General features: G+C 45.0%; 4 protein-coding genes across 6 annotated transcripts; all 4 read right to left on the bottom strand.

Annotated features, from left to right (window-relative positions):
- Positions 1 to 666: 666 nt before the first annotated feature.
- Positions 667 to 3,949, bottom strand: faslg (Fas ligand (TNF superfamily, member 6)). Its single transcript, XM_023794536.2, has 4 exons — positions 2,696 to 3,949; positions 2,151 to 2,196; positions 1,895 to 1,951; positions 667 to 1,611 (listed from the first exon to the last, which is right to left on the bottom strand). Exons 1-4 carry the CDS (start codon positions 3,005 to 3,007, stop codon positions 1,202 to 1,204), a joined length of 825 nt encoding a protein of 274 aa, XP_023650304.2. The 5' UTR covers positions 3,008 to 3,949; the 3' UTR covers positions 667 to 1,201.
- Positions 3,950 to 4,680: 731 nt separating this feature from the next.
- Positions 4,681 to 11,499, bottom strand: LOC111834819 (uncharacterized). Of its 2 annotated transcripts, XM_072699428.1 has the most exons (6): positions 11,347 to 11,499; positions 10,841 to 10,875; positions 10,667 to 10,741; positions 9,712 to 9,877; positions 7,811 to 7,867; positions 4,681 to 5,288 (listed from the first exon to the last, which is right to left on the bottom strand). In XM_072699428.1, exons 1-6 carry the CDS (start codon positions 11,453 to 11,455, stop codon positions 4,894 to 4,896), a joined length of 837 nt encoding a protein of 278 aa, XP_072555529.1. In that variant the 5' UTR covers positions 11,456 to 11,499; the 3' UTR covers positions 4,681 to 4,893. The 2 variants fall into 2 exon arrangements, with proteins under 2 accessions (XP_072555529.1, XP_023650303.2); XM_023794535.2 differs by lacking the exon at positions 7,811 to 7,867 and having other exon boundaries at positions 11,347 to 11,489.
- A 238-nt stretch (positions 11,500 to 11,737) lies between these two features.
- On the bottom strand, positions 11,738 to 21,346 carry caiap (CARD- and ANK-containing Inflammasome Adaptor Protein). Of its 2 annotated transcripts, XM_072699427.1 has the most exons (2): positions 21,072 to 21,346; positions 11,738 to 14,277 (listed from the first exon to the last, which is right to left on the bottom strand). In XM_072699427.1, the coding sequence occupies exon 2, from the start codon at positions 14,267 to 14,269 to the stop codon at positions 12,056 to 12,058; it is 2,214 nt and encodes a 737-aa protein (XP_072555528.1). In that variant the 5' UTR covers positions 14,270 to 14,277; positions 21,072 to 21,346; the 3' UTR covers positions 11,738 to 12,055. The 2 variants fall into 2 exon arrangements, with proteins under 2 accessions (XP_072555528.1, XP_023650357.2); XM_023794589.2 differs by lacking the exon at positions 21,072 to 21,346 and having other exon boundaries at positions 11,738 to 15,361.
- On the bottom strand, positions 16,758 to 18,740 carry jun (Jun proto-oncogene, AP-1 transcription factor subunit). The gene has a single exon (XM_023794534.2). It carries the CDS (start codon positions 18,278 to 18,280, stop codon positions 17,333 to 17,335), a length of 948 nt encoding a protein of 315 aa, XP_023650302.1. The 5' UTR covers positions 18,281 to 18,740; the 3' UTR covers positions 16,758 to 17,332.
- Positions 21,347 to 24,993: the final 3,647 nt, after the last annotated feature.

Consider the following 24,993-nt stretch of genomic DNA (forward strand, 5'->3'; position numbering starts at 1 on the left):
GAGTGTATATGGGCTTTTCAATCTCAGATGAATGGATCCAGCTAGATCTACTAAACAGCTGCGTTTGAAAAACCAACTTATCCCAGATGAGTTTCACCGGCATTAACTCATCCAAGATGATTTCGGATCCAAGCGATCTCGGATGATTTAAGCAACGTACGGAAAATACCCCCCCGGTCTAGAGCCTTGAGGCAACTGTGTTGTTAAAGGTGCCATATAAAAATAAATTGAATTTATATAATGTGCAATGGTCTTGAATGTTCCAGTGGTGACTTGACTGTGCAAAACTGCACACCAGTCATAGTAGTGGTAAGAATATGAGAGAGAAAAAAAAAATTATTTAAATGGTAAATTTGATGGAGGTTGGTGGTCAGTCTGTGTGCAGTCTTTCCCCTGGACCGGGTGGCTGGAAAGGCCACCTTTAAATAATAAATAGTGAGTATAGAGATGATGCAGCCTCAGCTGAAACAGCCTGCAGGAAATAGGTAGCACCCCCCACCCAATTATAGCACAGGAAAGAAGTCAGAGCGAAACAGTAATGTCTGAAACTTGACTGACATCACTAATTTACTCAATCTGACTTGGGCCCATTTTTTTCACACAGCTGATCGATCAGCAATATCTATTTGAAAAACCCACAGGATCCAAAATACCATATTGGAGGCATTTTAACTAGAACCAGGCCCTGGTGGTAAACAATTTATTTGTACAGCTTAATCATGAACAAATATGAGTTATTCATTCACATTATTCAGTCCTCACTATTTATAAATATTACAAAGTATGCATTTTATTCCATATAGCAAAAAATATATTGGTTGGAAAAGCATTTGTTGGTTGGAAGAGCATTAAATTAATTTTTTGTTCATAAGAACATACATTCAAATCTAAACCCGATTTCACCAGAATCAGATCTCATATAAATATCTAGGTACTTGTAATAATGATCTAGCACCATGTTAGTGTTTGAAATCTTTACACATTTATACCCCTGCTACTAATATCTACACCAAATACCACAGTGAACTCACAGTGAGTTTTCATTTCCTTGTAAACCGCAAACCAAGCCATGATAACCCCCAAAAAATAAATTGTTCATATTAGCTAAAGGATTTATAACCTGTGTTACCAAGATGGCTTACAGCTTTCATTTGGTCAGGGCAAACTGATGGAAGGTGATAGAATTCATGGTGCAGCAGTCTTAGATCTTGAAGAGTCCGAAGAAATTTGCATCGAAGTTGTGGCTGAGCAGGCCTGGCTTGGACACGTTGACAAAGATCTGGTCCTGCTGGTCCAGGTGGAGCACGGCGCCCACGTAGCTACTGGTGGACCAGTAGCCATCCTGCTGTTGCTGGCAGTAACCCTCGCAATGGCCCTTCAAGAGCACCAGTGGCTTTTGGTCCTTCTGGCCCCTCTTGAAGACGACGTGGATGAGGGCGTCTTTGTCGGGACACTGCCTGGCCATGTACTCCACCCGCGAGTAGACGAAGTAGAGGGCCGCCTCTTTCACCTGCAGGGCCCCGTCCCGGTAGACCACACCCTGAGTGAAGGCTCGTCCGTGCTGGGGCTCCCATTCCAGTGTCTTTGCCTGCTTATCCTTGGGAAGCTGAACTGAAGAACCAAACGCACCACAAAATCAGCCGAATGTTCGTTCCGTCTCGCATGCAGGCTGCTTCATGAACAAATACACTTTTGATCAGTTTGAAATAACTGAATTTCCTTTTTTCAAATCGAATGTGCATATATGTGTGTGCATGGCTCAAAAGAGAAGATGGGACATGTGAAAACTAAGGAATTCCACTATGTCTGTACTCATACTTGGCAAACAGCCCTGCCTGCTGATGCCTTTTCCGTAACGTGAATGTTGGCCTTTCGTCCCTTTTTTTCTACTTACACGTGAGGTGAGCTGCCTGCCTCAGCCCGTCGTGGTGGGAATCGGTCTCTCGAAGGTCTGCGATAGCGCAAACAGAGTCAGGAGGCATCATCATGCGCAACAGAGAATCCCCCCCCCCCCAACCAACCACCAAAACGGAATTTATGCAAATTCCTCTTAAAGAGCAGGGCGCAAAAAAAAAAAAAAAGCCGCTTAGCACATCTACAAATGACCCAGAACCCTATGTGCACACGCAGGAAACGGGCCAAGGGCTTACCGGTCAACTTCTCAGAGACTGTGCCCTCATTTTGTGCACTGAAGTCCTGCAATTATGAGAAAACGAGAGTTATGAAGTGCAAAGGCGGGGTGCCGGCTTGCTTGTTCAAATTGAGGGACTGTGACAGACACTTCCTGTCACACCGGTCTGGCCGTGACCACAGCTGAAGACGCAGTTCTGGTCTCGAGACTTTAAATGTCACATGAAACTTACTACACAACACAAAATGCCCAAATGAGGAGGCGCAAAACATACTTGATTTTGGAATAACACCCCTTCAGCTCTTCCCACACACTTTCCAGGGTTCAGTATTCATAAAAAAAGAGAATTTGAGTGTTGTGTATTCCAATTAAGAATAAAAGAAGGTGTAATAAGGTAAAAAAAATTTGCGTACAAAAAAATTTGATATCTGAAAAAGTTATTGAACTGGAAAAGCATGAAAACAGGAATTGGTTTAAAATTATCTCTTGTCAGCATAGAAATCAGCGATAGCCTGACCAGACTGAGCAGGCGTCAGATGCGGGCTTTCAGATAACGGTGCTAACCTGTTTCAGCTGTGCCAGCTCAGACTGCAGCCTCAGTATCTGGTAGGCGCCCAGCGCCATCGCACCAAACAGCAGCAGCAGCGTCAGCAGCCCCATCAGGACCATGCACCCACGCCCGTGGCCCCTCTTGCGCTTTGCTCGGGCTGGGGGGAACGTCCAGCAGGGCACCAGGCCGGGATCTCCGGGCAGGCCCGGCGCCGACGCCAGGCCGCCTCGGTCCACCAGAAAGACCGGAGGGTGCATGTGCCGGTGGTCGTATTCCATGCCTGCCATGCGTGGAGAGCTGGCTCTGTGATCTTCAGGGGAAGGCATCGCGTCCTGTCACTTCAACTTTATAACACGGCTCTGAAGTGAAACTCACGCCGGCCACCCACACGCCCCTGTCACGCCTCTGACACACTCACCAAACCCTGACAAGCACTGAAGAGCAACTATTGGCTAATGAAAGCAGCGAATCAACATCTAACACAACTATTTGGTAACCACTCAATGCAGAGAGATGTTACTAAGACCAAAATGACCATAAACAACCAACACCATTATCAGTCAGGGACACTAACCAGGTTACACACAAGACATTCTCGCATCATTTCATAATCTACTGATTAATATGCCTTCTTCAGGTAATGCAGGTATGCTCTGTTGGTGCTTCAGACAGGATGACATCAGCAGAGACGTGACAGGGGGAGACGATGCCTTTGAAGGTCACCTTGGACAGGGCTTCTCGGAAAGGTGCCCATGTCACAGGAAGACTTTTCCAAGAATCAGAAACTTTGAGACAGGTGAGCTGGTGCTCAGAACAGCTGCCCGCTTTGCATGTGCAGGGCGAAAACCAAACTGATTCGGTGACCGCTAAAAGTATAGAGAGAAAAATGCCGCCAAGATATGTGCACTTTGCCTCAAAGGTGTGTCCAGTGTAAAGGTACCTGGACGTCTCAAACATCCAGGCATTTGAGCTTAGATTTACTGAGTTCTGTGCATAACCACATAGAAACGGTGTGATTAACTTCAGGGACGTGAAACCTAACAGGCGTCTCGGCGAGTTGCCACATGAAATAGCTCGCTGATGAGTTTCAGGATTAAATTCATGAGAGCTTTAGCTGAGGGAACATTTGCTTTGTGGTCTAACCAGACCCCAACCCTTCTCGCTGTCCTGACGTCACTTTGCTTGCTCTGCAAAAGGGGCCTGCAAGAACCTGACAATGTCATGTGAAATTTACCGGAATTGGGCGCTTTCTTGATGCATACTCTCTTTGTACTCAAAGAACAGTTTCCATGGACCACATCAGTCACGGTGGCTTCTTCTGAAAAAAAGATTAGGTCTTATATTTGTTTATGAGTTTATGCTATTGAATAATTTCCCTGCGTCATGGTCCTGCTGCAACCAAGTGAATATTTCTACTTAGCTTTAATAACCAATCTATCTGGAAACAATGGCAAATTTTTCCCTAATAACATTAAATATCTGCATCAGACATTACTAAGAAACAAAAAGTCTCTACACAGAAGGTCAAAACAATGAAACAAACTGGGCATATTGAAAACAAACCCGAGCACGTACACTACACCATAGGTGGACTACTCCAGGAATACAGGTCACCACAAACAAGAAAGGGATTAAAAGCAGACTGTCCACAGACACCAGACTTAGGCTTAGGTTGTTCTCCAGAACTTCCAGAATATGAACTCCTGGCTCCAGGTGAGTGGGCAGCTCCCCGAATGACTAAAAGATCGCATCCGAATTGCAGAATATCGCTCAGTTCTCGGAAACATAAGCCAGCAGCAGCAGCATGCAGATCGGGAGGGTGCGTCTGGGGTCCGCTGTGGGTAGCGCCAAAGCACACATCGGCATGTTTAAAAAAAATAATAGTAAAACCAGCTAGATGTGGGACTTTTGAGTCAGCATGTTTCCTACCGTTAGCTTGAGCGATAATGATAAGATGGGTAGCAGTAGTCAAAAAATGAATATGAAACCAACCAGACCCTTCGAGGTTGAGGGAGGCATCATTGCCGTTTAATCTCGAATAGGCAGGAAAGTGCAGGCCAGCTGTGCTTGTCTTACACTAAAAAGCTACGATAAACATAGCGCAAAGTTAGATAGCACCACACTGAGGCCGGCTATCCCAGCTGTATTAACAAAGATGGCACTCCCTAAACATCCATGATTCAGAACCTTTAGCTATTGGCTGGCTAGTAAGTCAGGTGTCTTCATCGGAGGACCAGTAAGAGGCCAGCCCCAGGACATGTGGTGTGTTCTGAGGAGCACAGCTGGAACTGGTAGCCGCCGCCACGCCCCCCCTCTGTGCTGACAGGGCTTGGGCTAACGGAGAGCTCTGGAGGTTGGGCAGGCCAGACAGCAGGGCCTGGGTCAGGCCGTCGGCTCCACGGCTGCCACTCCCCGCTCGTGATCTGCCGACAATCAGGGGCAGCCGGTCCGTGTTGAAGGACAAGGGCTGATCCTGGCCTGGCAGGTCCTGGGGGCCTGAAGTCCCCGAGGACTGTTCATCTTCACCACCGGTCCTCCATGCTCCATCAGTGTCTACACTCTCCAAGCTTGGGGGGTCAGGGATCTCCGAATTACATGGCATTTTCGCTAGAAACAAAAGGACATTGATAAATAAAATTCATCCACACAACAATACTCAACCAACTTTACACGCTGTACACAATCATATTATGTTTTATGGAAAATAAAATACATGCATTCATACCCAAGATAAAATATAAACAGAATACAGTAACAGTTTTTGACTTATTTCACTGTCAAATAAAACTATATATAACAATATATATTTTTATATATATATTTTCATTTCAATTCAATTTTATTTGTATAGCACATGATCACAATATGACATTGTCTCAAAGTGCGTTACATTATCCCTGCCCAAAGCCCCAGTGAGCAAGTCAGAAGTAACAGAGGCAAGGAAAAACACCCTAGTAAGAAGAAACTTTGGGAGGAACCAGACTCAAAAGGGGAACCCATCCTACAGAGGCCAGCAGAGAAAGTCAAATGAGCAAGATGGCGAAGTCCCAGTTCACACCGTCCCAAATATATATACGGAGGTGTAACGTAATGAAGTACAAATACTTCTATCCTGTATTTAGTAATTAGGAATATGCTGGATATATTTGAGTATTTTAAGTTGATGCAACTTTTACTTTCACTTGACTTTTTGCTCCAGCGCATTCTGCATGAGATCATTGTTACTCACCCAATCATAATATATGATTCTGGGGAAAATGTGAATCGTGTGTTTTTTCTCTCATGGCTCTTGAGCAATACATTTTACTCATTATTAGTATTATTATTTCGTGTTACAATTATCCTTATGAGGATGCAACAATATGCAGAAATGCACTATACACTGGTTAACAATAGCAGCACCAGAGCTAAAAAAAGAAGACAGCTACTGAAATATGGGTCATCTTTCCTAGTGGAGGATGAGGGATTTTGTTGGCTCATTCATCGCTTATAAGAGGTCTCAAGGTACCATTCTGCCACATGTTTATAATTCATTTTTAAATCTGTTTGGTAAATCGATTTTTTTCATTTTCCACAGAAAGAAAAAAATGCAACGTCATTCTGCTAATATGCAGAAGTTTACACTGCAGAGTTCACCCCCTTTCTGAATAAGTAGAAAAAAAAACAGGTTTTCCATACTGTGATACAATGTAACTTAACCTCAAAAGGATAAGTTGCATTTTCTAAGAGTAATAGATTTGTACGTGTAGTACAGAGGTCACTAACAGGCGGACCGTGGTCCGGGTCCGGACCCAGAAGCCGTCCCATACAGACCTGGACCAACAGGCAAAACATTTAGTTATTATTTAAAACCTGACGGGACGCTTCTATTTTAACCGGCGCAGCGTTTGTAGTGTTTTCGTTAGAGGTTTAGCAGTAGAACCGCCGTTTCCCACGCCAATGAATGTCAAACACCTTCAACCGCCAAGCAAGACATCGTTTGGCTTATGCAGCCCTTTGTCTGCGCTAATGTGCCATTAGTGTTAATAGCAGCAGAGAAGTTAACACCAGCAACAAAAAAGCAGTAATGTTCCTAACAGAGTGACTGCATGTTGGATAAATAGACATAGTTTATTGGTGATTTCATGTTCGTTGAAGTTTCTGCTTTTTAACATATGTATAAAGTAATATTATCTGTTATATAAATAAACTCAGGTGAAACAAAAAATGTACATTTTCATGGCTGCCAAATCTCAAGCATCTGGCATGACACTTTCAGACTCACGCTGGAAATCTTACGGCAAATCTATATTATTCCATTATAAAACGTAAAATTAGCTACGTCAAAGGTGTATTTACACGGTTAAATACAAAAGCAGACTATGTACAAGGTAAGAACTGTTACATATGTGTGCAGACATCTCGAATTGAAAGTCTCACTCCAGCCAGCTGGCCAAAGTTGTATGTCAAGTGACAATAAATATTGTCAAAACATTTTTGAATTGTACTGAATTAATTTGTTTTGACAGATAGGTACTGATTACATGCAATATTGATACAACTAATAAGCTACTTAAATATACACTCACCTAAAGGATCATTAGGAACACCTGTTCAATTTCTCATTAATGCAATTATCTAATCAACCAATCACATGGCAGTTGCTTCAATGCATTTAGGGGTGTGGTCCTGGTCAAGACAATCTCCTGAACTCCAAACTGAATGTCAGAATGGGAAAGAAAGGTGATTTAAGCAATTTTGAGCGTGGCATGGTTGTTGGTGCCAGACGGGCCGGTCTGAGTATTTCACAATCTGCTCAGTTACTGGGATTTTCACGCACAACCATTTCTAGGGTTTACAAAGAATGGTGTGCAAAGGGAAAAACATCCAGTATGCGGCAGTCCTGTGGGCGAAAATGCCTTGTTGATGCTAGAGGTCAGAGGAGAATGGGCCGACTGATTCAAGCTGATAGAAGAGCAACTTTGGCTGAAATAACCACTCGTTACAACTGAGGTATGCAGCAAAGCATTTGTGAAGCCACAACATGCACAACCTTGAGGCGGATGGGCTACAACAGCAGAAAACCCCACCGGGTACCACTCATCTCCACTACAAATAGGAAAAAGAAGCTACAATTTGCACGAGCTCACCAAAATTGGACAATTGAAGACTGGAAAAATGTTGCCTGGTCTGATGAGTCTCGATTTCTGTTGAGACATTCAAATGGTAGAGTCAGAATTTTGCGTAAACAGAATGAGAACATGGATCCATCATGCCTTGTTACCACTGTGCAGGCTGGTGGTGGTGGTGTAATGGTGTGGGGGATGTTTTCTTGGCACACTTTAGGCTCCTTAGTGCCAATTGGGCATCGTTTAAATGCCACGGCCTACCTGAGCATTGTTTCTGACCATGTCCATCCCTTTATGACCACCATGTACCCATCCTCTGATGGCTACTTCCAGCAGGATAATGCACCATGTCACAAAGCTCGAATCATTTCAAATTGGTTTCTTGAACATGACAATGAGTTCACTGTACTAAAATGGCCCCCACAGTCACCAGATCTCAACCCAATAGAGCATCTTTGGGATGTGGTGGAACGGGAGCTTCGTGCCCTGGATGTGCATCCCACAAATCTCCATCGACTGCAAGATGCTGTCCTATCAATATGGGCCAACATTTCTAAAGAATGCTTTCAGCACCTTGTTGAATCAATGCCACGTAGAATTAAGGCAGTTCTGAAGGCGAAAGGGGGTCAAACACCGTATTAGTATGGTGTTCCTAATAATCCTTTAGGTGAGTGTATTTCACACTAAATAGTTAGACATAATGATCTTCCGGACCTTTGCTTCAAGACGTTTTCTCTAACTGGACTTCTTTAAATTTTAGTTGAATACCCCCGGTGTAGTACTTTTGAATATTAAACACTTATATTCAATTTATATATATTTTTTTATTGGAGATGTCAATAGAAAGATTGAGTACAATGAACATTTGGCAGACATTTCCCCATTTTCCCTTTAACACTATGAACAACTAATAACCGCCCCCCCCAAAAAACATAGGGTTTACTCACATGGGACAATAAAAATAATAAAAGATCACAGAAATAAAAAATTAAACACTTTTAAAACCAGTTTTTTCCCCCCACTTTTTACTTGAGCAGTATTTTGCTGGATGACTTTAACTTGAGTAACATTTTGGTGTGGTATTTGTACTATTACTTAAGTATAAACACTGAACACTTTTTCCACTACTGCATATGCGTGTGGATGTATGTATGTATATATCAGTGAAGAGGTGATGAAAAACAGCCTGACCGCATGTCACAAACGCAATGAGAGGGACCTAATGATGGAGAACCTGGTGGGTGAACCTCCTGCAATGGATGACTTCTGAGATACTGAAGGCAGATTAAGTAACTGAAAATATCTCACTTTATACTGAAAACTGCCGCTTTGGATAAATTCTGTGCAAATGTGTTAACAAGTGACTCAGCACTGAGCTCTGGGGGTTGGGGTTAGGAGTGCAAGACACTGTGGGCATGTAGGTAAAAAGGGGGGGGGGGGCTCACACAGCCTGCAGGTGGTGCTTATGTCCATAAGAACATAAGAAATTTACAAACGAGAGGGGGCCATTTGGCCCATCAAGCTAATTTGGGGAGAACTTAACTAATAGCTCAGAGTTGTTCAAATCTTATCTATCTTATCTAACCCAGGGTTTTAGCTTCCGCTACACTAGCAGGAAGACTATTCCATACTCTAACTACACGCTGTGTAAAGAAGTGCTTCCTCAAATTTGTTTTAAAATGTTCTCCCGCTAATTTCCACTTACGGCCATGAGTTCTAGTATTTAAACTAATATTGAAATAGCCATTTGGCTGAACAGCATCCAGACCATAAAATATCTGTACTTTAGATTTCTGCTCCCTGCATGGATTACCTTACAGTTATCTGTGTTAAATTTCATCTGCCAAGTATCAGCCCAGTCTGTGACCTCAGGGCAATAGACCTACCAGGCGTTGGTCAGGCACGACGGAGGACAGACTCACCATTCCGTTTCTTGGTGTAAGCGCGGGGCGTCCAGGGATGGTGTCTGTAAGTGGGGTCAAGGGTGCGGAGTTTGCGTACATGCAGCTTGTACTCCCGTTCAAGGTCCTGGATACGCTTGTGGAACTCCGCAATCTTCCTTTCGGGGTAGTGGGACAGTTGGGATTGCTGAAGGACAAACCTCAGGTCATTGGGACTGGAAAAACAAAGGGTCATTGACTGTCTATCATTTCCAGATCTGGAACTGCAGGATTACAGGCCCAATATCTGAAATCTGCAGCCAGCCCGGTGAACATTCTGGATGCTCCTATTTTAGATCATGGTGGCTTGGAGCGTGGACGTGTGTCAGCCACCTCATGCTCTCTGCTTCATGGGACATGCTCCAACTCAAAAATACACACTCATTAGCGGCAGGAAAAGCAGACTGCAGCTGTCAAGCTACAGCAATGACAAAAACAATGCAAATAATTCATATGTCAGGAAAAAAAAAAACCCACCCAAATCTTAAAGGTACAATTCTCGCATTTACTTATGTAAAGCTATTAAAAAATCCCTGATATATTTGTATGTGTGGAAAAACTTACACGGGATACACAAAAGGCAAATTAAACCACTTCTAGTTCTAGTCGGGATTTCCAGATAAGGGCAAAAGAGAGTAGAGCAATAAGGACACCATGGAACATTAAAACCACCCGGAGTGCAACTAATCCTGGAAAAGCGGATGCGGGACAGTCTCGGCTCCGGGACGGAGCGCAACGTGACCCGGGGAATGCGGGGGATGAGGACCCAGACTTGGCTTTCGAATCCGTTTCTATTTCGGGTTATTTTGGTGTAAGTCGCATAACATCCGCTAGATGGCCACACACACTAAGAAATGAGAGGCCGGTGGCCGAAAGTGAGGTTTGCGTGACGATTGTTACACAGGCCTGCAGCCGCGCCGTGAAGCACTACTCATACCTGTAAGTAGTACTCCATCTCATTCTTTATGCTTGGGATCCACTTTTTCACAGATGCAGCAGTATTTAGGGAGGACTGTAATCAGGGGCATCCAGAAAAACAAACAATGTAACACGACCATATAATCCTTTCTGAAGGATATAGAAGTTAACAATACAAGTTAACTACACTCACCAGCTTAGGTCTATCTGGAACCTTAATTCGGCCTTCTGTTTAATACACAGAACAAATGCAATTCAGCGATAGGACCCTCCTGCCGGACAAACCGTCAGTGTGTATAGTTATGACATCTGCTTGCCTATAATAACTGTGAAAGCTAAATAATTATTGAAACCAATACATATGTGGATATGTAACCATTAATTTAACTGTCCTTAGCAACGGATGACTTTTGCTTTGCAAAAAGGTCACCGGGGTCAGTACGTAAAGAGAGGCGTCAAAGAAACGCAAATATGCACACCGAAAGTATGCTGTAGAAAGCAAATGGCAACATGAAGAGGCGAAATTCCATACATGTTAAGATTTCTGTACGATTTCTGTACCCAAAAAGAGGACCCATGGTCACTATCATCGCATCATTCTATACGTTGCTCGTCGGTACATGTTGTTATTCTGTGTTTCTCTCTGACAGATAATATAATGCAGAAAATCCCCCAAACACGACGACGACACCCTCTTACCTTCTTTTTCCTTCTGGAGCCAAAGCCTGTTAAGTTTGCCGAACTGTTTCTCTTCGTTCCTGGCCATGATAAAATTACTAACAGCGGGCAGAGCACAACATCCGGTCATGTGACAAACACTGAGGGGAAACCGCCGAAGCAGAGATTCCTTGTCATGTGACATGCCTTTGCCCATATTTGGTAGAAAGGCCCTTTTTTTCTTAGCAACCATCTAGCGTCTCGAGCAACTGTTTTGCTCCTACTTTGTAAAACATTAAAATGTTCTTGCCACAAACACTGGGCAAATGGCATTGAAATAAGAATGTTTAAAATAACTGGTATTCATTTTTTTGGAAAAGCAAAAGTCCAAACTAGGGTGCATTATTTATACCAAGACACAGGCAAACAAGAATTATTTATTTACATTTATTTACTATACTTTAATCAATTAGGAAATCAGGATCACTAAGTCCCTGGAGCATTTGAAGTTAAGGGTCCACTGGTGACATCGGTCTGCCATCTACAGGATTTCAACCAATGACCTTCCAATCTCAGGTACAGAATTCTCATCTACAGAGACACACACTTTTATATAAAGTCATGTACATAGATGGTCTAATATTTCAATCAGTGACTCCCAACTAAATCTTATCATAAACTATTTTTAGACCTATAAAAGCATACTATCTTAAGTTGGATCATGCAGGTTGGAACAGGAGATAACCTAGTCCTAGATTAGGAACATCTTCTTTTGCAGCAGGGAGGCTATGTGCTGGTGGCTTCTCGTGCTCTCCGACTGGGCCACTTGCAGTGGTGTTTTATGCACCCTGTTCTTTGCCCGCAGATCCGCTCTGCTGCCCTGTGTCCAACTGGCCAGCTTTTCCGCAGCAGTAAGGTGCCCGCAGCGGCTGGCGCTGTGCAGTGGTGTGTCCTTGTTGCCATCCAACGCGTTAATGTTGGCCCCGCTGGACAGGAGCAGGTCGATGGCCGCAGCCTGCCCGCGCTCTGAGGCCAGGTGGAGAGGTGTCTTCCGCCACACATTCCTGTCGTTCACGTTCTTGTTTTTCCCCGAGGACAGGAGGATGGTCACCACAGCTACCCAGCCTCCGGCCGCTGCGTAGTGTAAAGGAGTGCACCCGTTCATGTCCTTGGCCTTGAAGTGAGCCTTGGTGGCCAGCAGAGCCAAAACCACCTCAGCTCTGCCCTCCATGGTAGCTAAGTGTAAGGGCATCCTCTTCTCCTTATCTGCAGTGTTGACGTTGGCACCTGCAGACAGGAGCATGTGTATCACCGAGGGATCTGCCCGGGCCGCAGCCCAGTGCAGTGCCGTCCTCGCTTGACCATCTTGGGCATGAATGTCCACCTTCCCCTTTAACAGCTCGGACACAGACTCAGGGTGACTCTCCTGGCATGCCATGTGCAGGGCCGTGAGTCCCTTTGCTCCAGCAGCGTTGACACGAGCCCCTGCGTGCAGCAGCACCCCTACCAGCGAATGTCTGTTGTGTCGGGCTGCCAGATGCAAGGGTGTGTGTTCCTGAGCCCCAACTACGTTGACATCCAGCCCCCTCTCTAGAAGGAGTTTCGTTATGTTCAGACTGCCACTCTGAACAGCCAGGTGCAGAGCAGAGTTACGGTTGGGCAGCTTCTCCTCAACACTGGCCTTCTTGCATATCAGAGCTCTGGAGGCTTCCTCATTGCCCAGCTCAGCAGCCAGAAGCAGAGGTGTGTACCGAAGCTTGTTGAGAGCGTTGACATCGGCTCCTCTGTCTACCAGAACATCTACGACACCATCGAGGTTCCTTTGCACAGCTTTGAAAAGAGCCGCCTTGAGAGTGCTGGGAGACACTTGCTTGGTGTGCTTCAGAAGAACATTAACCATGGACTGGCCGCCGAGACTAAATGCGGCCTCTACGATGTTCCAGTTCACCTTGGCACCTGCTTCGAGAAGAACTCTGGCAGTTTTCTCAAAGCCTCGGTTAACGGCGTGTAGAAGTGCAGTCTTCCTCTCGTCGTCCTTTGCGTCCACGACAGATCCGCTCTTCAAGAGAGTCTGGACCAAGCTGCAGTCATCCTGCATGGCCGCCATATGCAGGAAAGTCCTCCGGTTTTTAAAGCTCTTTGCCTCCTCTTCCACGATAGCTCTTGCTGCGCTGAGATGACCGTTCCTCACCGCCAACTTGAGAGGCATCTCTGAGTGCTCATCTAGCGCATAGATATCAGCTCCTGCCTTCAAAAGTGCCCGCGTTGTTGGCGTGTGGCCCACCTCGGCGGCCCTGTGCAGTGCCGTCCTGCCCTGGCCGTCCTTCATATTGACTTTAGCCCCTTTGCCGAGGAGGAACTTCACGATGGCGACTTGGCCGTGCCGGACAGCTACGTGCAGTAATGTCTCCTCCGATGACCTGACATTGTTGACATCCTTGTTCCTTAAGTTCTCCTCCAGCAGGGAAAGCGCTCCTGTTGCGGCTGCATCAAATAAGTTGCCATTTTTATCCCGTCTCACGGCAGCTTCTTCTGGCACCACATCAGCAGCTTTCTGCCTCTCCATTTGTAACGTCGCTTTTTGCAGTGACGGTGCTGCCAGTGCCCCTTTCTGAAGGCTCGCCTCTCTCGTCTTCGCCATGGGATTTTCCTTGTCCCGCTCAAGCAGGTATCCAATCAGCTGCCTGCGGCCATCCCTGACGTTCTCATTAATTTGGCCCACGTAAGTCCTGATGTTGAGGTACAGGTCGGGCTCAGCCTGCTTCAGACAAGGGTAGAAGAAGCACCTACATGCTCGCTCACCTTGGGACACCAGCATGTCCAGCACCTGTGAGTTTCTCTCTTCTCTCGTCCCATAGTGAAGCACCATGACTTTTTTCTCTGCCGGAAGTATGCCGCGGTCAATCAGTAGGTTCACCAGCACTTCTGTGTTGGAAATGCCCTCGATCAGGTCCTTCTTCATCATCTGAACAACTTCGATAGCATAGGGATTAGGGAAAATGTTACCTGCATGCATGCTGGTAGCTTCAGAGAAAATGCTTCACGTCTTTCAGTGACAAAATGATTAGTATCGTATACCTTTCCTAAAATGCATACAAATATGTGTGCACCTGTCTGTAACACAGGTTACCGTCTCTATAGCTGTGCTAATGAATAGAACCCGCTTCCTTAAAAACCACCTAACACAAAAACACACCCTCAAGCACCTAATGTCCCCCAGCAACCGTGTAAATACTTATGGCAACTCATTCACGCCCTTGCCTTGTGTTTGTTTTTCAATGTACCCCGTGACTCAGTACAGGATAAATGTTTTGAAAATAGATGAATCTTATTTGTGTTGTTCTTTTTTCAACCTTGTAACTTCTTGCAATTATTCCAGGACACAACTTTGAATATTTTGTGGGAGAGAAACAGTTTGTTTTATTCTCCTTTTCAGGAAAGAAGACTAGAGAATGGTCAGCCACATCTTTATAATGTAATCCAGTATAGAAGTTAAATCCAAATAAAAAGAGGTTAAGAAATTAAAGTGACTTTAGTCTTAATATGAAATATTTAAGTACTTTTTATCATGGAGTTTCAAAGGGGGGCGCTGTTGCCTCACACCTCCAGGGTGAAGGGTTTGAATACCAGCTTTGCCCATGTTGTGTGAATTTACTTCTGTGGTCCAAAGACAGGCAGTTAAGCTAGCATGTACCTGTGTGTGCCCTGTGATGGACTGGCATCCTGTTCAGAGTGTCCCCCAGCCAGGGCCCCCGTGCTGCCTGAGATAGGCTCCAGGCCCCCCCGCGACCTTCTCAAGCATAGAAATTAGAAAATGGATGCAGAGCTGCTTTTCCAAATGAAGGATACATTTTTTCTATATACCTGTTACCTGAATTTAGTTATGAAAAATCACTTCTTTTTTTTTCTCCCCGATTTCAATATTCATTTGGGCTTGAAAGGCCATCTGGAGTACCAGGCTTTCTCCTGGTGGGCTGATGGGTTTGTGTTCTGGACCAGCAAAAATGTTATTGCATGGAGCCCTACAAACACCCCACTCACCCAAGAAGATCTTATAGTGCCCCCCCCCCCCCAACTTGGACCTGGAAGTCCAGGGGCAATTTTTAATCCCAGTCCAGTCGTGATAATGAGGCAGTGCAGGGGCCCTGTTGGTGGCACAGTAGGGTCACACTTCTGTGAACGGGGGTCCGATTCGCTGCCCCCAGTTCTGTATGTGCGGAGTTTGCATGTCCGAGCCCATGTGTGTGTGGGTTGCATTCCAAAAATGCATTTAGGTGAATTTGTGTCTCCACATTGTTCATAATACATGAACGTGTCCCCTGCAATGAACTTAGGCAGACTCCAGAGTCACGGATCACCATACGGGATAAACAGTTATGAAAAATGGCCAGATATTTATTAGAACAGAGCGATAACATCGAAACCTGTGCATGAAATGACCCTGTTTATTTAATTTTAGTTGTGTCATCATTGTTATTTCATGCAATATATTAGTAGTTTTACGCAATTCAGTTTTCAGCAGGTAGTTGATTTTCAAACCAGGCTCCTACACTGAAGATTCATTAATTTACACACTGTGACATACTGTGAGTTGAGCACTAGTGAAACACACATACTTGTGGTTTATCGGTCGAGGGCCGATCAGAAGTGCATTTCCGGGACTGATAATGAATATCAGCTATCAGGACAACACATACTCAGCTACTCTCACCGCTTCATTGCCTTTTGTGGTTAGGAATGTACATTGCAGGAGGTTCTCTCATGTTTGGGAAACCAGATAAAAAAAACAGTTTAGAAACAAGACGTGTGTCCCTCTGAATATCTTAGGACAGAAGTCGTTCAAGTGTACCATAATGTTTAACTGAGTATGGATTTAGACTTTAAAGTTGGGATTATTATAGTTTCTGTAGGGGAACGTCTCCCTCTAGCGGTGATTAATTTAAAGTCACGTTGCTACTTTTCACCACGTGATTCGGGGTTTTCAAAGATTTACTTTGTCTATAATTATCTGCTGGAATACAACCACTGGCAATAACCAACATGTTCAGATTTAACACAGGGATCATTTCCAAAGAAAGTTTTCACTTTGTTTTTTACCCACTATTATTCTTCCAGAGTGTTGGATCTGAACAGTTTAACTTAAAATGCCCATGCCTGATGTCAATGCTTGGACAGAGAACTTTCAAACTACCTTACTTGTATTGTTCAATTCAAAATTAGTTGCCTCACCTCCCCCTCCCTCTTTAAAACACTTGTTTTAAAATGTGACCATACCTTTTAAATGAAAACAATTATATGAATGCTACCTGACCTGTTACAATATTTGTAAACTATGTACTAGGCTAAGAAACCATCTTTTCTATTCAGGTTGCTCCTATACAGCAGAGTTTTGGGAATCACACCTCAAACATTCTGAAAAGGACACAGTCAGGGATAAGACCATTAGACAAGAGTTAAAATTTTACACTTTATTACAATTCTTAAATATTGATTAGTTTCTGAGGTGCTCAGAACATAAAATTACTGTATTAAAATGGAAAACTGAAATAACTCCAGATTCGCATTATGTACAGGTAACAATGAGTTAAACCCCATTAAACAACTTGAAGAAAAGAAAACTCGAAGCTTCTAACAATTCATTACAATTAAGAAAAGAATTGTCCATTTATAACTCGAGTCGGGCAGCTTTTAAAATCAAAAGCCTTTTACAGGACACGCCTTTGAACTGGCGCAGCGTAACGGGCAGCTAATCTATCGCACTTTAATACTGAATGATCTCCAAGGCTGGGTCCATGCAAGACTTGGTCGAAGAGAAGGTTAAGTCTCATCTTACCACAAAACAGCATGAAACAAAACAGTGAGAATACGTGCCGTTTGTAGCTTTTGTCATGTTTAGGAAAATCCCCCCCACCCATCCTGTCGCGCCGAAACTCCTGGGCGCTGGGACGAGAGGCGATCCCGGTCTGGCCAGTAATGCGCAATATGCTATACTGCCACTTCACTTTAGTCCTTTACTGAGTGTCTTTCTTCAGAAAGTCTGCAGCTGCTGTGTCAACATGAGCTGGCATCCACTGTTGACGTGATTCATGACCTTCTGCTTGAGCTGGGCGACCTGCTCCCGCAGCATGTTCGCCGTGGACGCCAGCTCCGAGTTTTGCGACTTTAGGTTCTTTACTTTGTCCTCCAGCCTTGAGATCCTCTCCAGCTTCCTCTTCCGGCACTTGGAGGCGGCGATCCTGTTTCTCATGCGCTTTCGCTCAGCCTTGATGCGCTCCTGGCTCTCCATGTTGATGGGGGACAGCGGAGGGGTCTCGCCCGGCATCTCGGGCACCGTCTGTGGCTCCTCCTTCAGCGTCTGCAGCCTCGGGTGCTGGACGGGCAGCGTGCTGATGGGGTGCTGGGGCGCCGCAGCTGTGGAATAGCTGAGAGCCGAGTTTGCGCCGCTGTAGCCGGACGCCTGCGCGGCGCTGATGGCCGGGTTGAAGGTGTTCAGGTCAGCATACACAGGTGGGTCGGAGCGCATGGTGGAGCTGTAAGCCGTGCTGCCCGCCACGGAGGAGACGGGTGCCAGAGCGCTGTTGACGCTGGTCTGCGGGGCAGACGTGACACCGGGCATGTGCTGGTGGTGCAGCTCCGCCAGTGCCCTGACGAAGCCCTCGGCGAAGCCCTCCTGTTCGTCCGTCACGTTCTTCGGACAGAGGAACTGAGTCGGGGTCGGGGTGGTGGTGATCAAACCGTTACTGGACTGGATGATGAGCCGCTCCAGCTCCGGGGAGGCTAACTTCAGCAGTCCCACGTCTGGGGAGGTCAGTATGTCATTAGCTTTCGCCCGAAGGTGAGGTTTAAGGCTCCCCGTGGGGTCGGTCAGGTTGAGCGTCATGGTCTGCTTGGACACCCTGTGGTTGTATCCGTAGCCGGGACTGCCGTGCTGAGAGAAGGCGCTGTTCAGAGAGTCGTCGTAAAAAGTAGTTTCCATCTTGTTAGACGCAGAAGAGTGACCAGCGGGACAGCGGTCTTCGGGAATCGGAACTTCTCCAAAAGTTTACAAGTAGCGCTCAATGATTCCTCAAGCTGCCGCGGGACAGTCTCCGCTTCCTGTTGAGAGTTCAGAGTTTAACAGCCGCCTTCGCTGGGATCTTGCGGATCGGGAAAACTGTCGCTACTCCCACTTAATCCAGTTTTAAATGTCGGTTTCGGACAACCGGCCGGGAAGGCGAGTCAGATTTGGAACGCAACGAAAACTTATGTAAAGTTCCCGTGTACCGATCCCTAACCTTCTCAAGCCTGATGTCTCGGAATCAAAATAAGATAGTAATGAAGTTGGTGCTGCGTTTACACACTTTCTCAGACACCAACACTTCCTCTGCAATGATCTATATACTCTGAACTCCAGCGTGGAAGCTAACCTTATCTGCTACTGCTGCCACTCTAAAAATAGCAATGATGTCATGCCTCTTGCTTCTTATTGGCTGGAGCCGACGTACTGGGCGTTCCGCTAAGGTGCGTTTCCTAGACAACCACCCAGAAGATTCTTGTCGTGGTGCCTTATGGGATGAGGTAATGCAGCAAATCCCGGAGCGGTGCATTGTGGGATTACGTATTGTTTTTGAATATCTGGTTACCCGCTTAGCTTCGGACAGTGGCGGGATATTGTGCATGAAAAGAATTAAGTCGCGATAATAAAGGGGCTGTACTGATTACAGTCGAGTGTGTCTAGGGTTTCATCAAGGCATTAAAGAATAAACAGGAACGTGTTTACTGGTTACGTTGTACGAGCAATTTTTTTTAATCGTAGAAATAGTTTAGTAATTCTTCTGTTTCAGTTTTATTATTAAATGCACACAACTATTGAAATATTCTTTTTATATTCTTGTCACGAAACTTTTAATGTGACTTAGTTTTGGATAAGTTGATGCAACTGATTTAACTTCTTTTTGTCCCGTAACATTTGATTTTGGATCAACTCGTTTAAAACCCTATAATTAGGACTTTAGTCATAATTTTGGACGAAGCAATTACTCTAAATGTAAATGTGTAGATGCGGTGTTGCCGTGGTAAAATGAAGTTTGCTTTATGTTTTGGTTCATAAACGTAGTTAAAGTTACACGCTATTCTGCGCTTCGGCCGTTTGCTTTGAGATCCTCTCAAAAGTGCAAAGACTTTTGAACAAAGATGTCGCTCCTTACCTAGCATTAACCTAGAGTCAGATCCTCTCCAGGAAACTAACTAGTCGGAAAGAACATAAACTGTCATTATTTATACGTATATTATACGCGTAGTGTCTTAATTTAAAATTCATACTTTTTTTTTTTTACAGAACTTCGTGTTGTCTGAGAAATCTTTGACGAAGAAATACAATCTGCTGCATTTAAATACACTTATATTCAGCATTCTCTTTAGACGAAACATTTTAACTTTTACAGTTATGTAAATTGGGAAACACTGGAAATAACAGCGCTATTTTATTCCTTGATTTTGATCTTATACTTTCAGGCACATCGCTTAGCCGAACGTGGACTGGAGCGCTTTTCGTTTTTCCTGCCCTCACTCATCTTTGCCCCAATCCCTGAGGAATTTCAGGCCGTTGCAACAGCCTGCGCCTCGGCCGCCGCTTTCTCAGGAGCAGCCCGTGGGGGGGGGGGCGGGTGCGGGGATGCTGCGAATAAGGTATCGTAGAGGGGGTTCGTGGAGGTCTCTCTCCCGGACCAGGCGTCTGATTGATACGCTGCAAAATGTCTCTTAAAGGCTGAAATCGGCGGTTCCTTAGACATAGCAGAGTAAAACGGCGAAATTGAGTTCCAGTGTCAACTTAAAACATCCCTGACGCAAATTAGTAGCGATGATAAATAGTATGATTGGGTCTTTGTTGCTTATTTATTCAATCGACTTTACTGAAACTGTAAAACGCACTTCCAGACTTTAAATGCTGTAATGGAAGTCGGACTCATTAGGATTTAACACGGTCATGTTTACGAACAGTTATTTCAAATAGATAACATTTTATTGATCGTGTTATTTATTTATTGTGGTTTTCAAAATCCCCACATCATCAGTTTCGATGATGTTTACTAGATAGACCGATGCAGTCATTTCACTTTTTACATGAATATATAACAAGTACTGCTTTTAGTCTGCTCTTCTAGCTACAATACATTTAATCATGTCTGCGCTTAGTCGTTCACGTGGAGTATTTGTCACATTAAGAACCAGACTAAGAAAGCTGTTACATGAATAAAACATAAGCAGGATTGTGCAGTTCTGGCGCACAGCAACAAATTATAATAGACATTAATTCAGATGCTGTTATCTGTTTAATGGAGGTCTGGAGGACTGTCATTACTCTTGAGATCCTCTAGGATCTCCATTTTCTTAGACTTATAGTCCAAGTTTGTGTGTGTGTGTGTGTGTGTGTGTCTGGGGCGGGGGGGGGGGGGTGTGGATTCACATGGCTAAGTGCAAATAAGTTCTAAACCACCGTAGTTAATCTTTTGCTGGTACCAGCAGAAAAGTGCTGCTTAATTATTGCGCTGCTTGATCTATAAGTGAAGTGTATCCACTAAAATAACTTGAATCTGTCTTTGTCCTGCATTTCCTCTTTTCTTTAATTAAATTCTCTGCAGTGACATTTATTAAATTCCAGTAGAATGGCAAAGAGAGTTTAGGTATTTACTGCTTAATTAAGTCTGTTTGTACTTGTGCATTAAATGGCATTTAAACCGTAAATAATGCGTTCTCTTGTGTAATTTCTGCCATCACTTCAGACTTACCTCTTGCGCTATTCGGTCTCAGACGATCCCCGCTGGGGAATCCTGTCGCAATAAGGAATTTATTGTCGTTCTGAGGCACGTTGTAAAACGAAACGGTAACCTGAAATAAACACACCGTTCTGAACACACGACCGTCGGGTTCAGGCGAAAACAAAACCCATCAATCAATCGAAAGGGAAACGGGTGTAGCGCGCTGCTATCGGCACGCACTGTGGTAAGAGAAATAAAAATTCCAACAGTTATTTTTCACGGAGGACTAAACAGTGCCTGGCCCTTTGCTGGCGGCTGTTGGCAAATCAGTAGGTGTCAGTCGACCGATTCTTAATGTCACAGGATCCAAGGGCCCCGGGCTGCAGAGCTCTTACATTCGTATCAGTTTTGTAGCATAGATAACTGAGAAATGCGTGTGCATGTTGCATCTTAGATGACCTGATAACGGGAATCTAATTAACCATCCTGTACAAGATCCCCACGTCAGGGCTGTGGAACAGAGGCAGAGTAATTACAAGCCTGTTACAAGTTCAGATTTCCTGTAACCAAGTCTCTGGCCATGGATCCTATTGTAAGCTATAAACAAGTCCCCGGTCCTTTGTGTTTCAGTCCTTAGCTTGCTTATAGAGAATACTTCTTGGAATAGTTTGAGGCGCAGTGGCTCTGTGGGTAGCACCCTGCACCAAAGCCTCCAGCATTGGTGGTGTGATTCATGCCCCCCTGCTTTCTCCCTACTCCTTCTGGGTAATCTGTTCTTCTCTTGTAGGCCCAAAATTTGTGGCTAAGTGGATTGGTGTGTCTGGAGAATGAAGAATAATGCTGATAATTACAGGTGGGAACACGAAAAGGGACCACTTGCCCCTCCCTCCATAATTTTCATTTTAATATTTATTTAGCAGGCATTTTATCTAAAATGGGGTGGCACGGTGGTGCAGTGGTTAGCACTGTTGCCTCGCACCTCTGGGACCTGGGTTCGAGTTTCCGCCTGGGTTACATGTGTGTGGAGTTTGCATGTTCTCCCCATGTCGTCGTGGGGTTTCCTCCGGGTATGGTGTGTGAGTGTGCCCTGCGATGGGCTGCCCCCCCCATCCAGGGTTGTTCCCTGCCTCATGCCTGTTGCTTCCAGGATAGGCTCCGGACCCCCGCGACCCAGTAGGATAAGCGGGTTGGACAATGGATGGATGGATGGATTTATCTAAAAGGGCATACATTTTTTGAGAGCAAGCAATGTCAGATGATCCCTAGAGCAACTGGGGATTAGGGGGCTTACCAAGAGGTCCAACTGTCTAGTCTATCAGCACTGGGATGGACAGAGTGAGTTGACATGCTGAGAGACACAGTGCCCCCATCAGTCGGCATATATATATTCCAAAGATATATATTCCAAACTGCAGCCTGGGTCTTCTCTGTTTCTCATTAATAAAGGGCTTCTTTCTTGCTTTGTGGGTCTTCAGTCCTCCTTCTAGGAGCCTGATACAAACTGTCCTAGCAGTGCACTTCACACCTGCACTTAATGTTTCCCATTCCTTTTGAAGGTCACTCGATGTCACCCCCTGATTCATGAGAGACTGTCGGATAAGGTAACGGTCATCTCTGGCATTAGAATGTCCCTTCTGCCCTCTGCCTGTCTGGTTTCTGGTCGTTCCCAGTGTCTCCTGCTTCATCTTACTCTTGTCTGCTGCTGTCTTAGGAATTTTGAACCTGGAAGCAGCCTGTCTCTGTGTAGCCTTCTGCCGGCACAACTGCGATTAAACCAAGATTTAAAAATGCAGATTTGTTTAAAAATATCGAGTGGTCTCAATTTTTTCCTGGGGGTGGTGTGTGGCTCAGCTGGTTAAGTTTCTGTACGTGTGATCAGAAGGTCACCAGTTCCAGTCCCTGGGTTGGAGGGTATTTTTCCAGTGGGCCCTTGGGCAAGGCGCTTACTCCCCAGTTGTTCCAGGGACTGTGTGACTCTGCTTTCTTGTCACTCTGGATGAAAGCATCTGCTAAACAAATGAAATGAATCCTTGTCCGGATGGGCTGTGAAGCTAGATTAGCGCACATGGCTCCGTACTGCTTCCCTTTGACCCACACAGATTTCAGTTTGTGTTGTTTACTTACGAGAAGCTACCAGAGAACTGAGCCACTTATTTTCTCAAAGAAAGCTGAACATAAACATTTCCATTTTGGAAATAGTAATGTTCTGAGTTATGTTCTGGTTTTGTGTGTGATTGCTATGATAGTTTTTAAAATTATCCCCAAAAAAAGAAAAATATTGGAAGGCACAGCGAGCAGAGATTTTATTGTCATAGTTCCTCATTAGTGTTTTATTTGCTGTTCCTGTGTTTTTTTGACCACTTGTAATTATAAGTGAAATATAAAAATAACACGGTTAATTGCAAAAGCAGGGAAAATGTCTGAACAATCACAATGAGTGATTTATTAATGATAATAATTTAATCTCTTGGTTCTCAGGTTTCCACGCTAGGGTTCACTTGCGGGTCTGGAGTCGCCGGTATTTTAACTGGCTGTGATGTTCAATCCAGCAGATGTTTTCGCCGCTTTTCTCAAATGTGACTCGTCTTGCGAGTTCTCAGTTCACTTTTTCAGCTCGTATTTTCCTCTCCCATCTGTGGAACCACCTAGATGTGGGAGACATTTAGAGGGCAGTGAAATTCACTCGGGGCCTTTTTGTTAGGCTCTGTACGTCTGCCATTTGGGCCTCTGCAAGGTGAGCGCACCTCCGCCATCTGGTAAACAAAACACTCTCTCGTGTTAACATGTCAGGATCTCAAGCCTTGGCTGCATTTTAGCTTGATGGCAAAATTTGCCCTGTCAAGGTTTCTGGCAGTGGAACGGCACAACACGTGACAACCCCCAATTCATCAACAAAAAAAAAAAACGAATGAAAGCTCAAGGTTGTCCATCCAACCTGGTCATTTAACTACCCAAATTGGTGGTTTTGCTCAATTAAAGATAATTCTCTGCATGTGTCCTGCTGTTTCCAGCCATGAGATCCCAGCCTCTGCGTCCCAGTGAAAACAGGGGCATCAGTCTGGGATCCCATTTGGTTTTACATGTTGGGCCGTAGGGTAGCAGCTGCCACAGCCCAAGTTGCAGGTTTTCCGTGTAATGGCACATAGTACCGTTCTGAAAAAATTTGCGTAATGAGTCTAGTCATGGCTCCTGTGCTTGATACAGCCTCTGAAGGCCTCCCAGCTCAACAGTAAACACAAACCTCTTACAGTCTGCTGATCATGACTGCGAAAACAGGCCAACTTGGCAGACTGTGAAAGTTACCATTGTTGGGTCCCAACACAGGTGCACAAATGTCACATTAGCTAAACATTGGGCTGCGTCACAAGAATCTCATCACGCATGTCGCGTTAGCTAACTGTCAGGGCCACATCACAGGGATCTCATCCCGCATGTCACATTAGACAAACGTCAGGGTCACATCACAGGGATCTCATCCCGCATGTCACATTAGACAAACGTCAGGGTCACATCACAGGGATCTCATCCCACATGTCACATTAGACAAACGTCAGGGCCACATCACAGGGATCTCATCCCGCATGTCACATTAGACAAACGTCAGGGTCACATCACAGGGATCTCATCCCGCATGTCACATTAGACAAACGTCAGGGTCACATCACAGGGATCTCATCCCGCATGTCACATTAGACAAACGTCAGGGCCACATCACAGGGATCTCATCCCGCATGTCACATTAGACAAACGTCAGGGCCACATCACAGGGATCTCATCCCGCATGTCACATTGGACAAACGTCAGGGTCACATCACAGGGATCTCATCCCGCATGTCACATTAGACAAACGTCAGGGCCACATCACAGGGATCTCATCCCGCATGTCACATTGGACAAACGTCAGGGCCACATCACAGGGATCTCATCCCGCATGTCACATTAGACAAACGTC

The sequence above is a fragment of the Paramormyrops kingsleyae genome, chromosome 15 (genome assembly GCF_048594095.1).
Source record: "Paramormyrops kingsleyae isolate MSU_618 chromosome 15, PKINGS_0.4, whole genome shotgun sequence".
NCBI classification, from domain to species: Eukaryota; Metazoa; Chordata; class Actinopteri; order Osteoglossiformes; family Mormyridae; genus Paramormyrops; species Paramormyrops kingsleyae.

Coding starts and splice junctions, on each gene's coding strand:
- faslg (XM_023794536.2), bottom strand. CDS start 3,007: ATGCCTTCCCCTGAAGATCACAGAGCCAGCTCTCCACGCATGGCAGGC. Junction 2,197..2,695: donor AGCTGGCACAGCTGAAACAG/GTTAGCACCGTT, acceptor TCATAATTGCAG/GACTTCAGTGCACAAAATGA. Junction 1,952..2,150: donor AGTCTCTGAGAAGTTGACCG/GTAAGCCCTTGG, acceptor GCGCTATCGCAG/ACCTTCGAGAGACCGATTCC.
- LOC111834819 (XM_072699428.1), bottom strand. CDS start 11,455: ATGACCGGATGTTGTGCTCTGCCCGCTGTTAGTAATTTTATCATGGCC. Junction 10,876..11,346: donor GCTCCAGAAGGAAAAAGAAG/GTAAGAGGGTGT, acceptor TGTATTAAACAG/AAGGCCGAATTAAGGTTCCA. Junction 10,742..10,840: donor TTCCAGATAGACCTAAGCTG/GTGAGTGTAGTT, acceptor CCCTGATTACAG/TCCTCCCTAAATACTGCTGC.
- caiap (XM_023794589.2), bottom strand. CDS start 14,320: ATGCATGCAGGTAACATTTTCCCTAATCCCTATGCTATCGAAGTTGTT.
- jun (XM_023794534.2), bottom strand. CDS start 18,280: ATGGAAACTACTTTTTACGACGACTCTCTGAACAGCGCCTTCTCTCAG.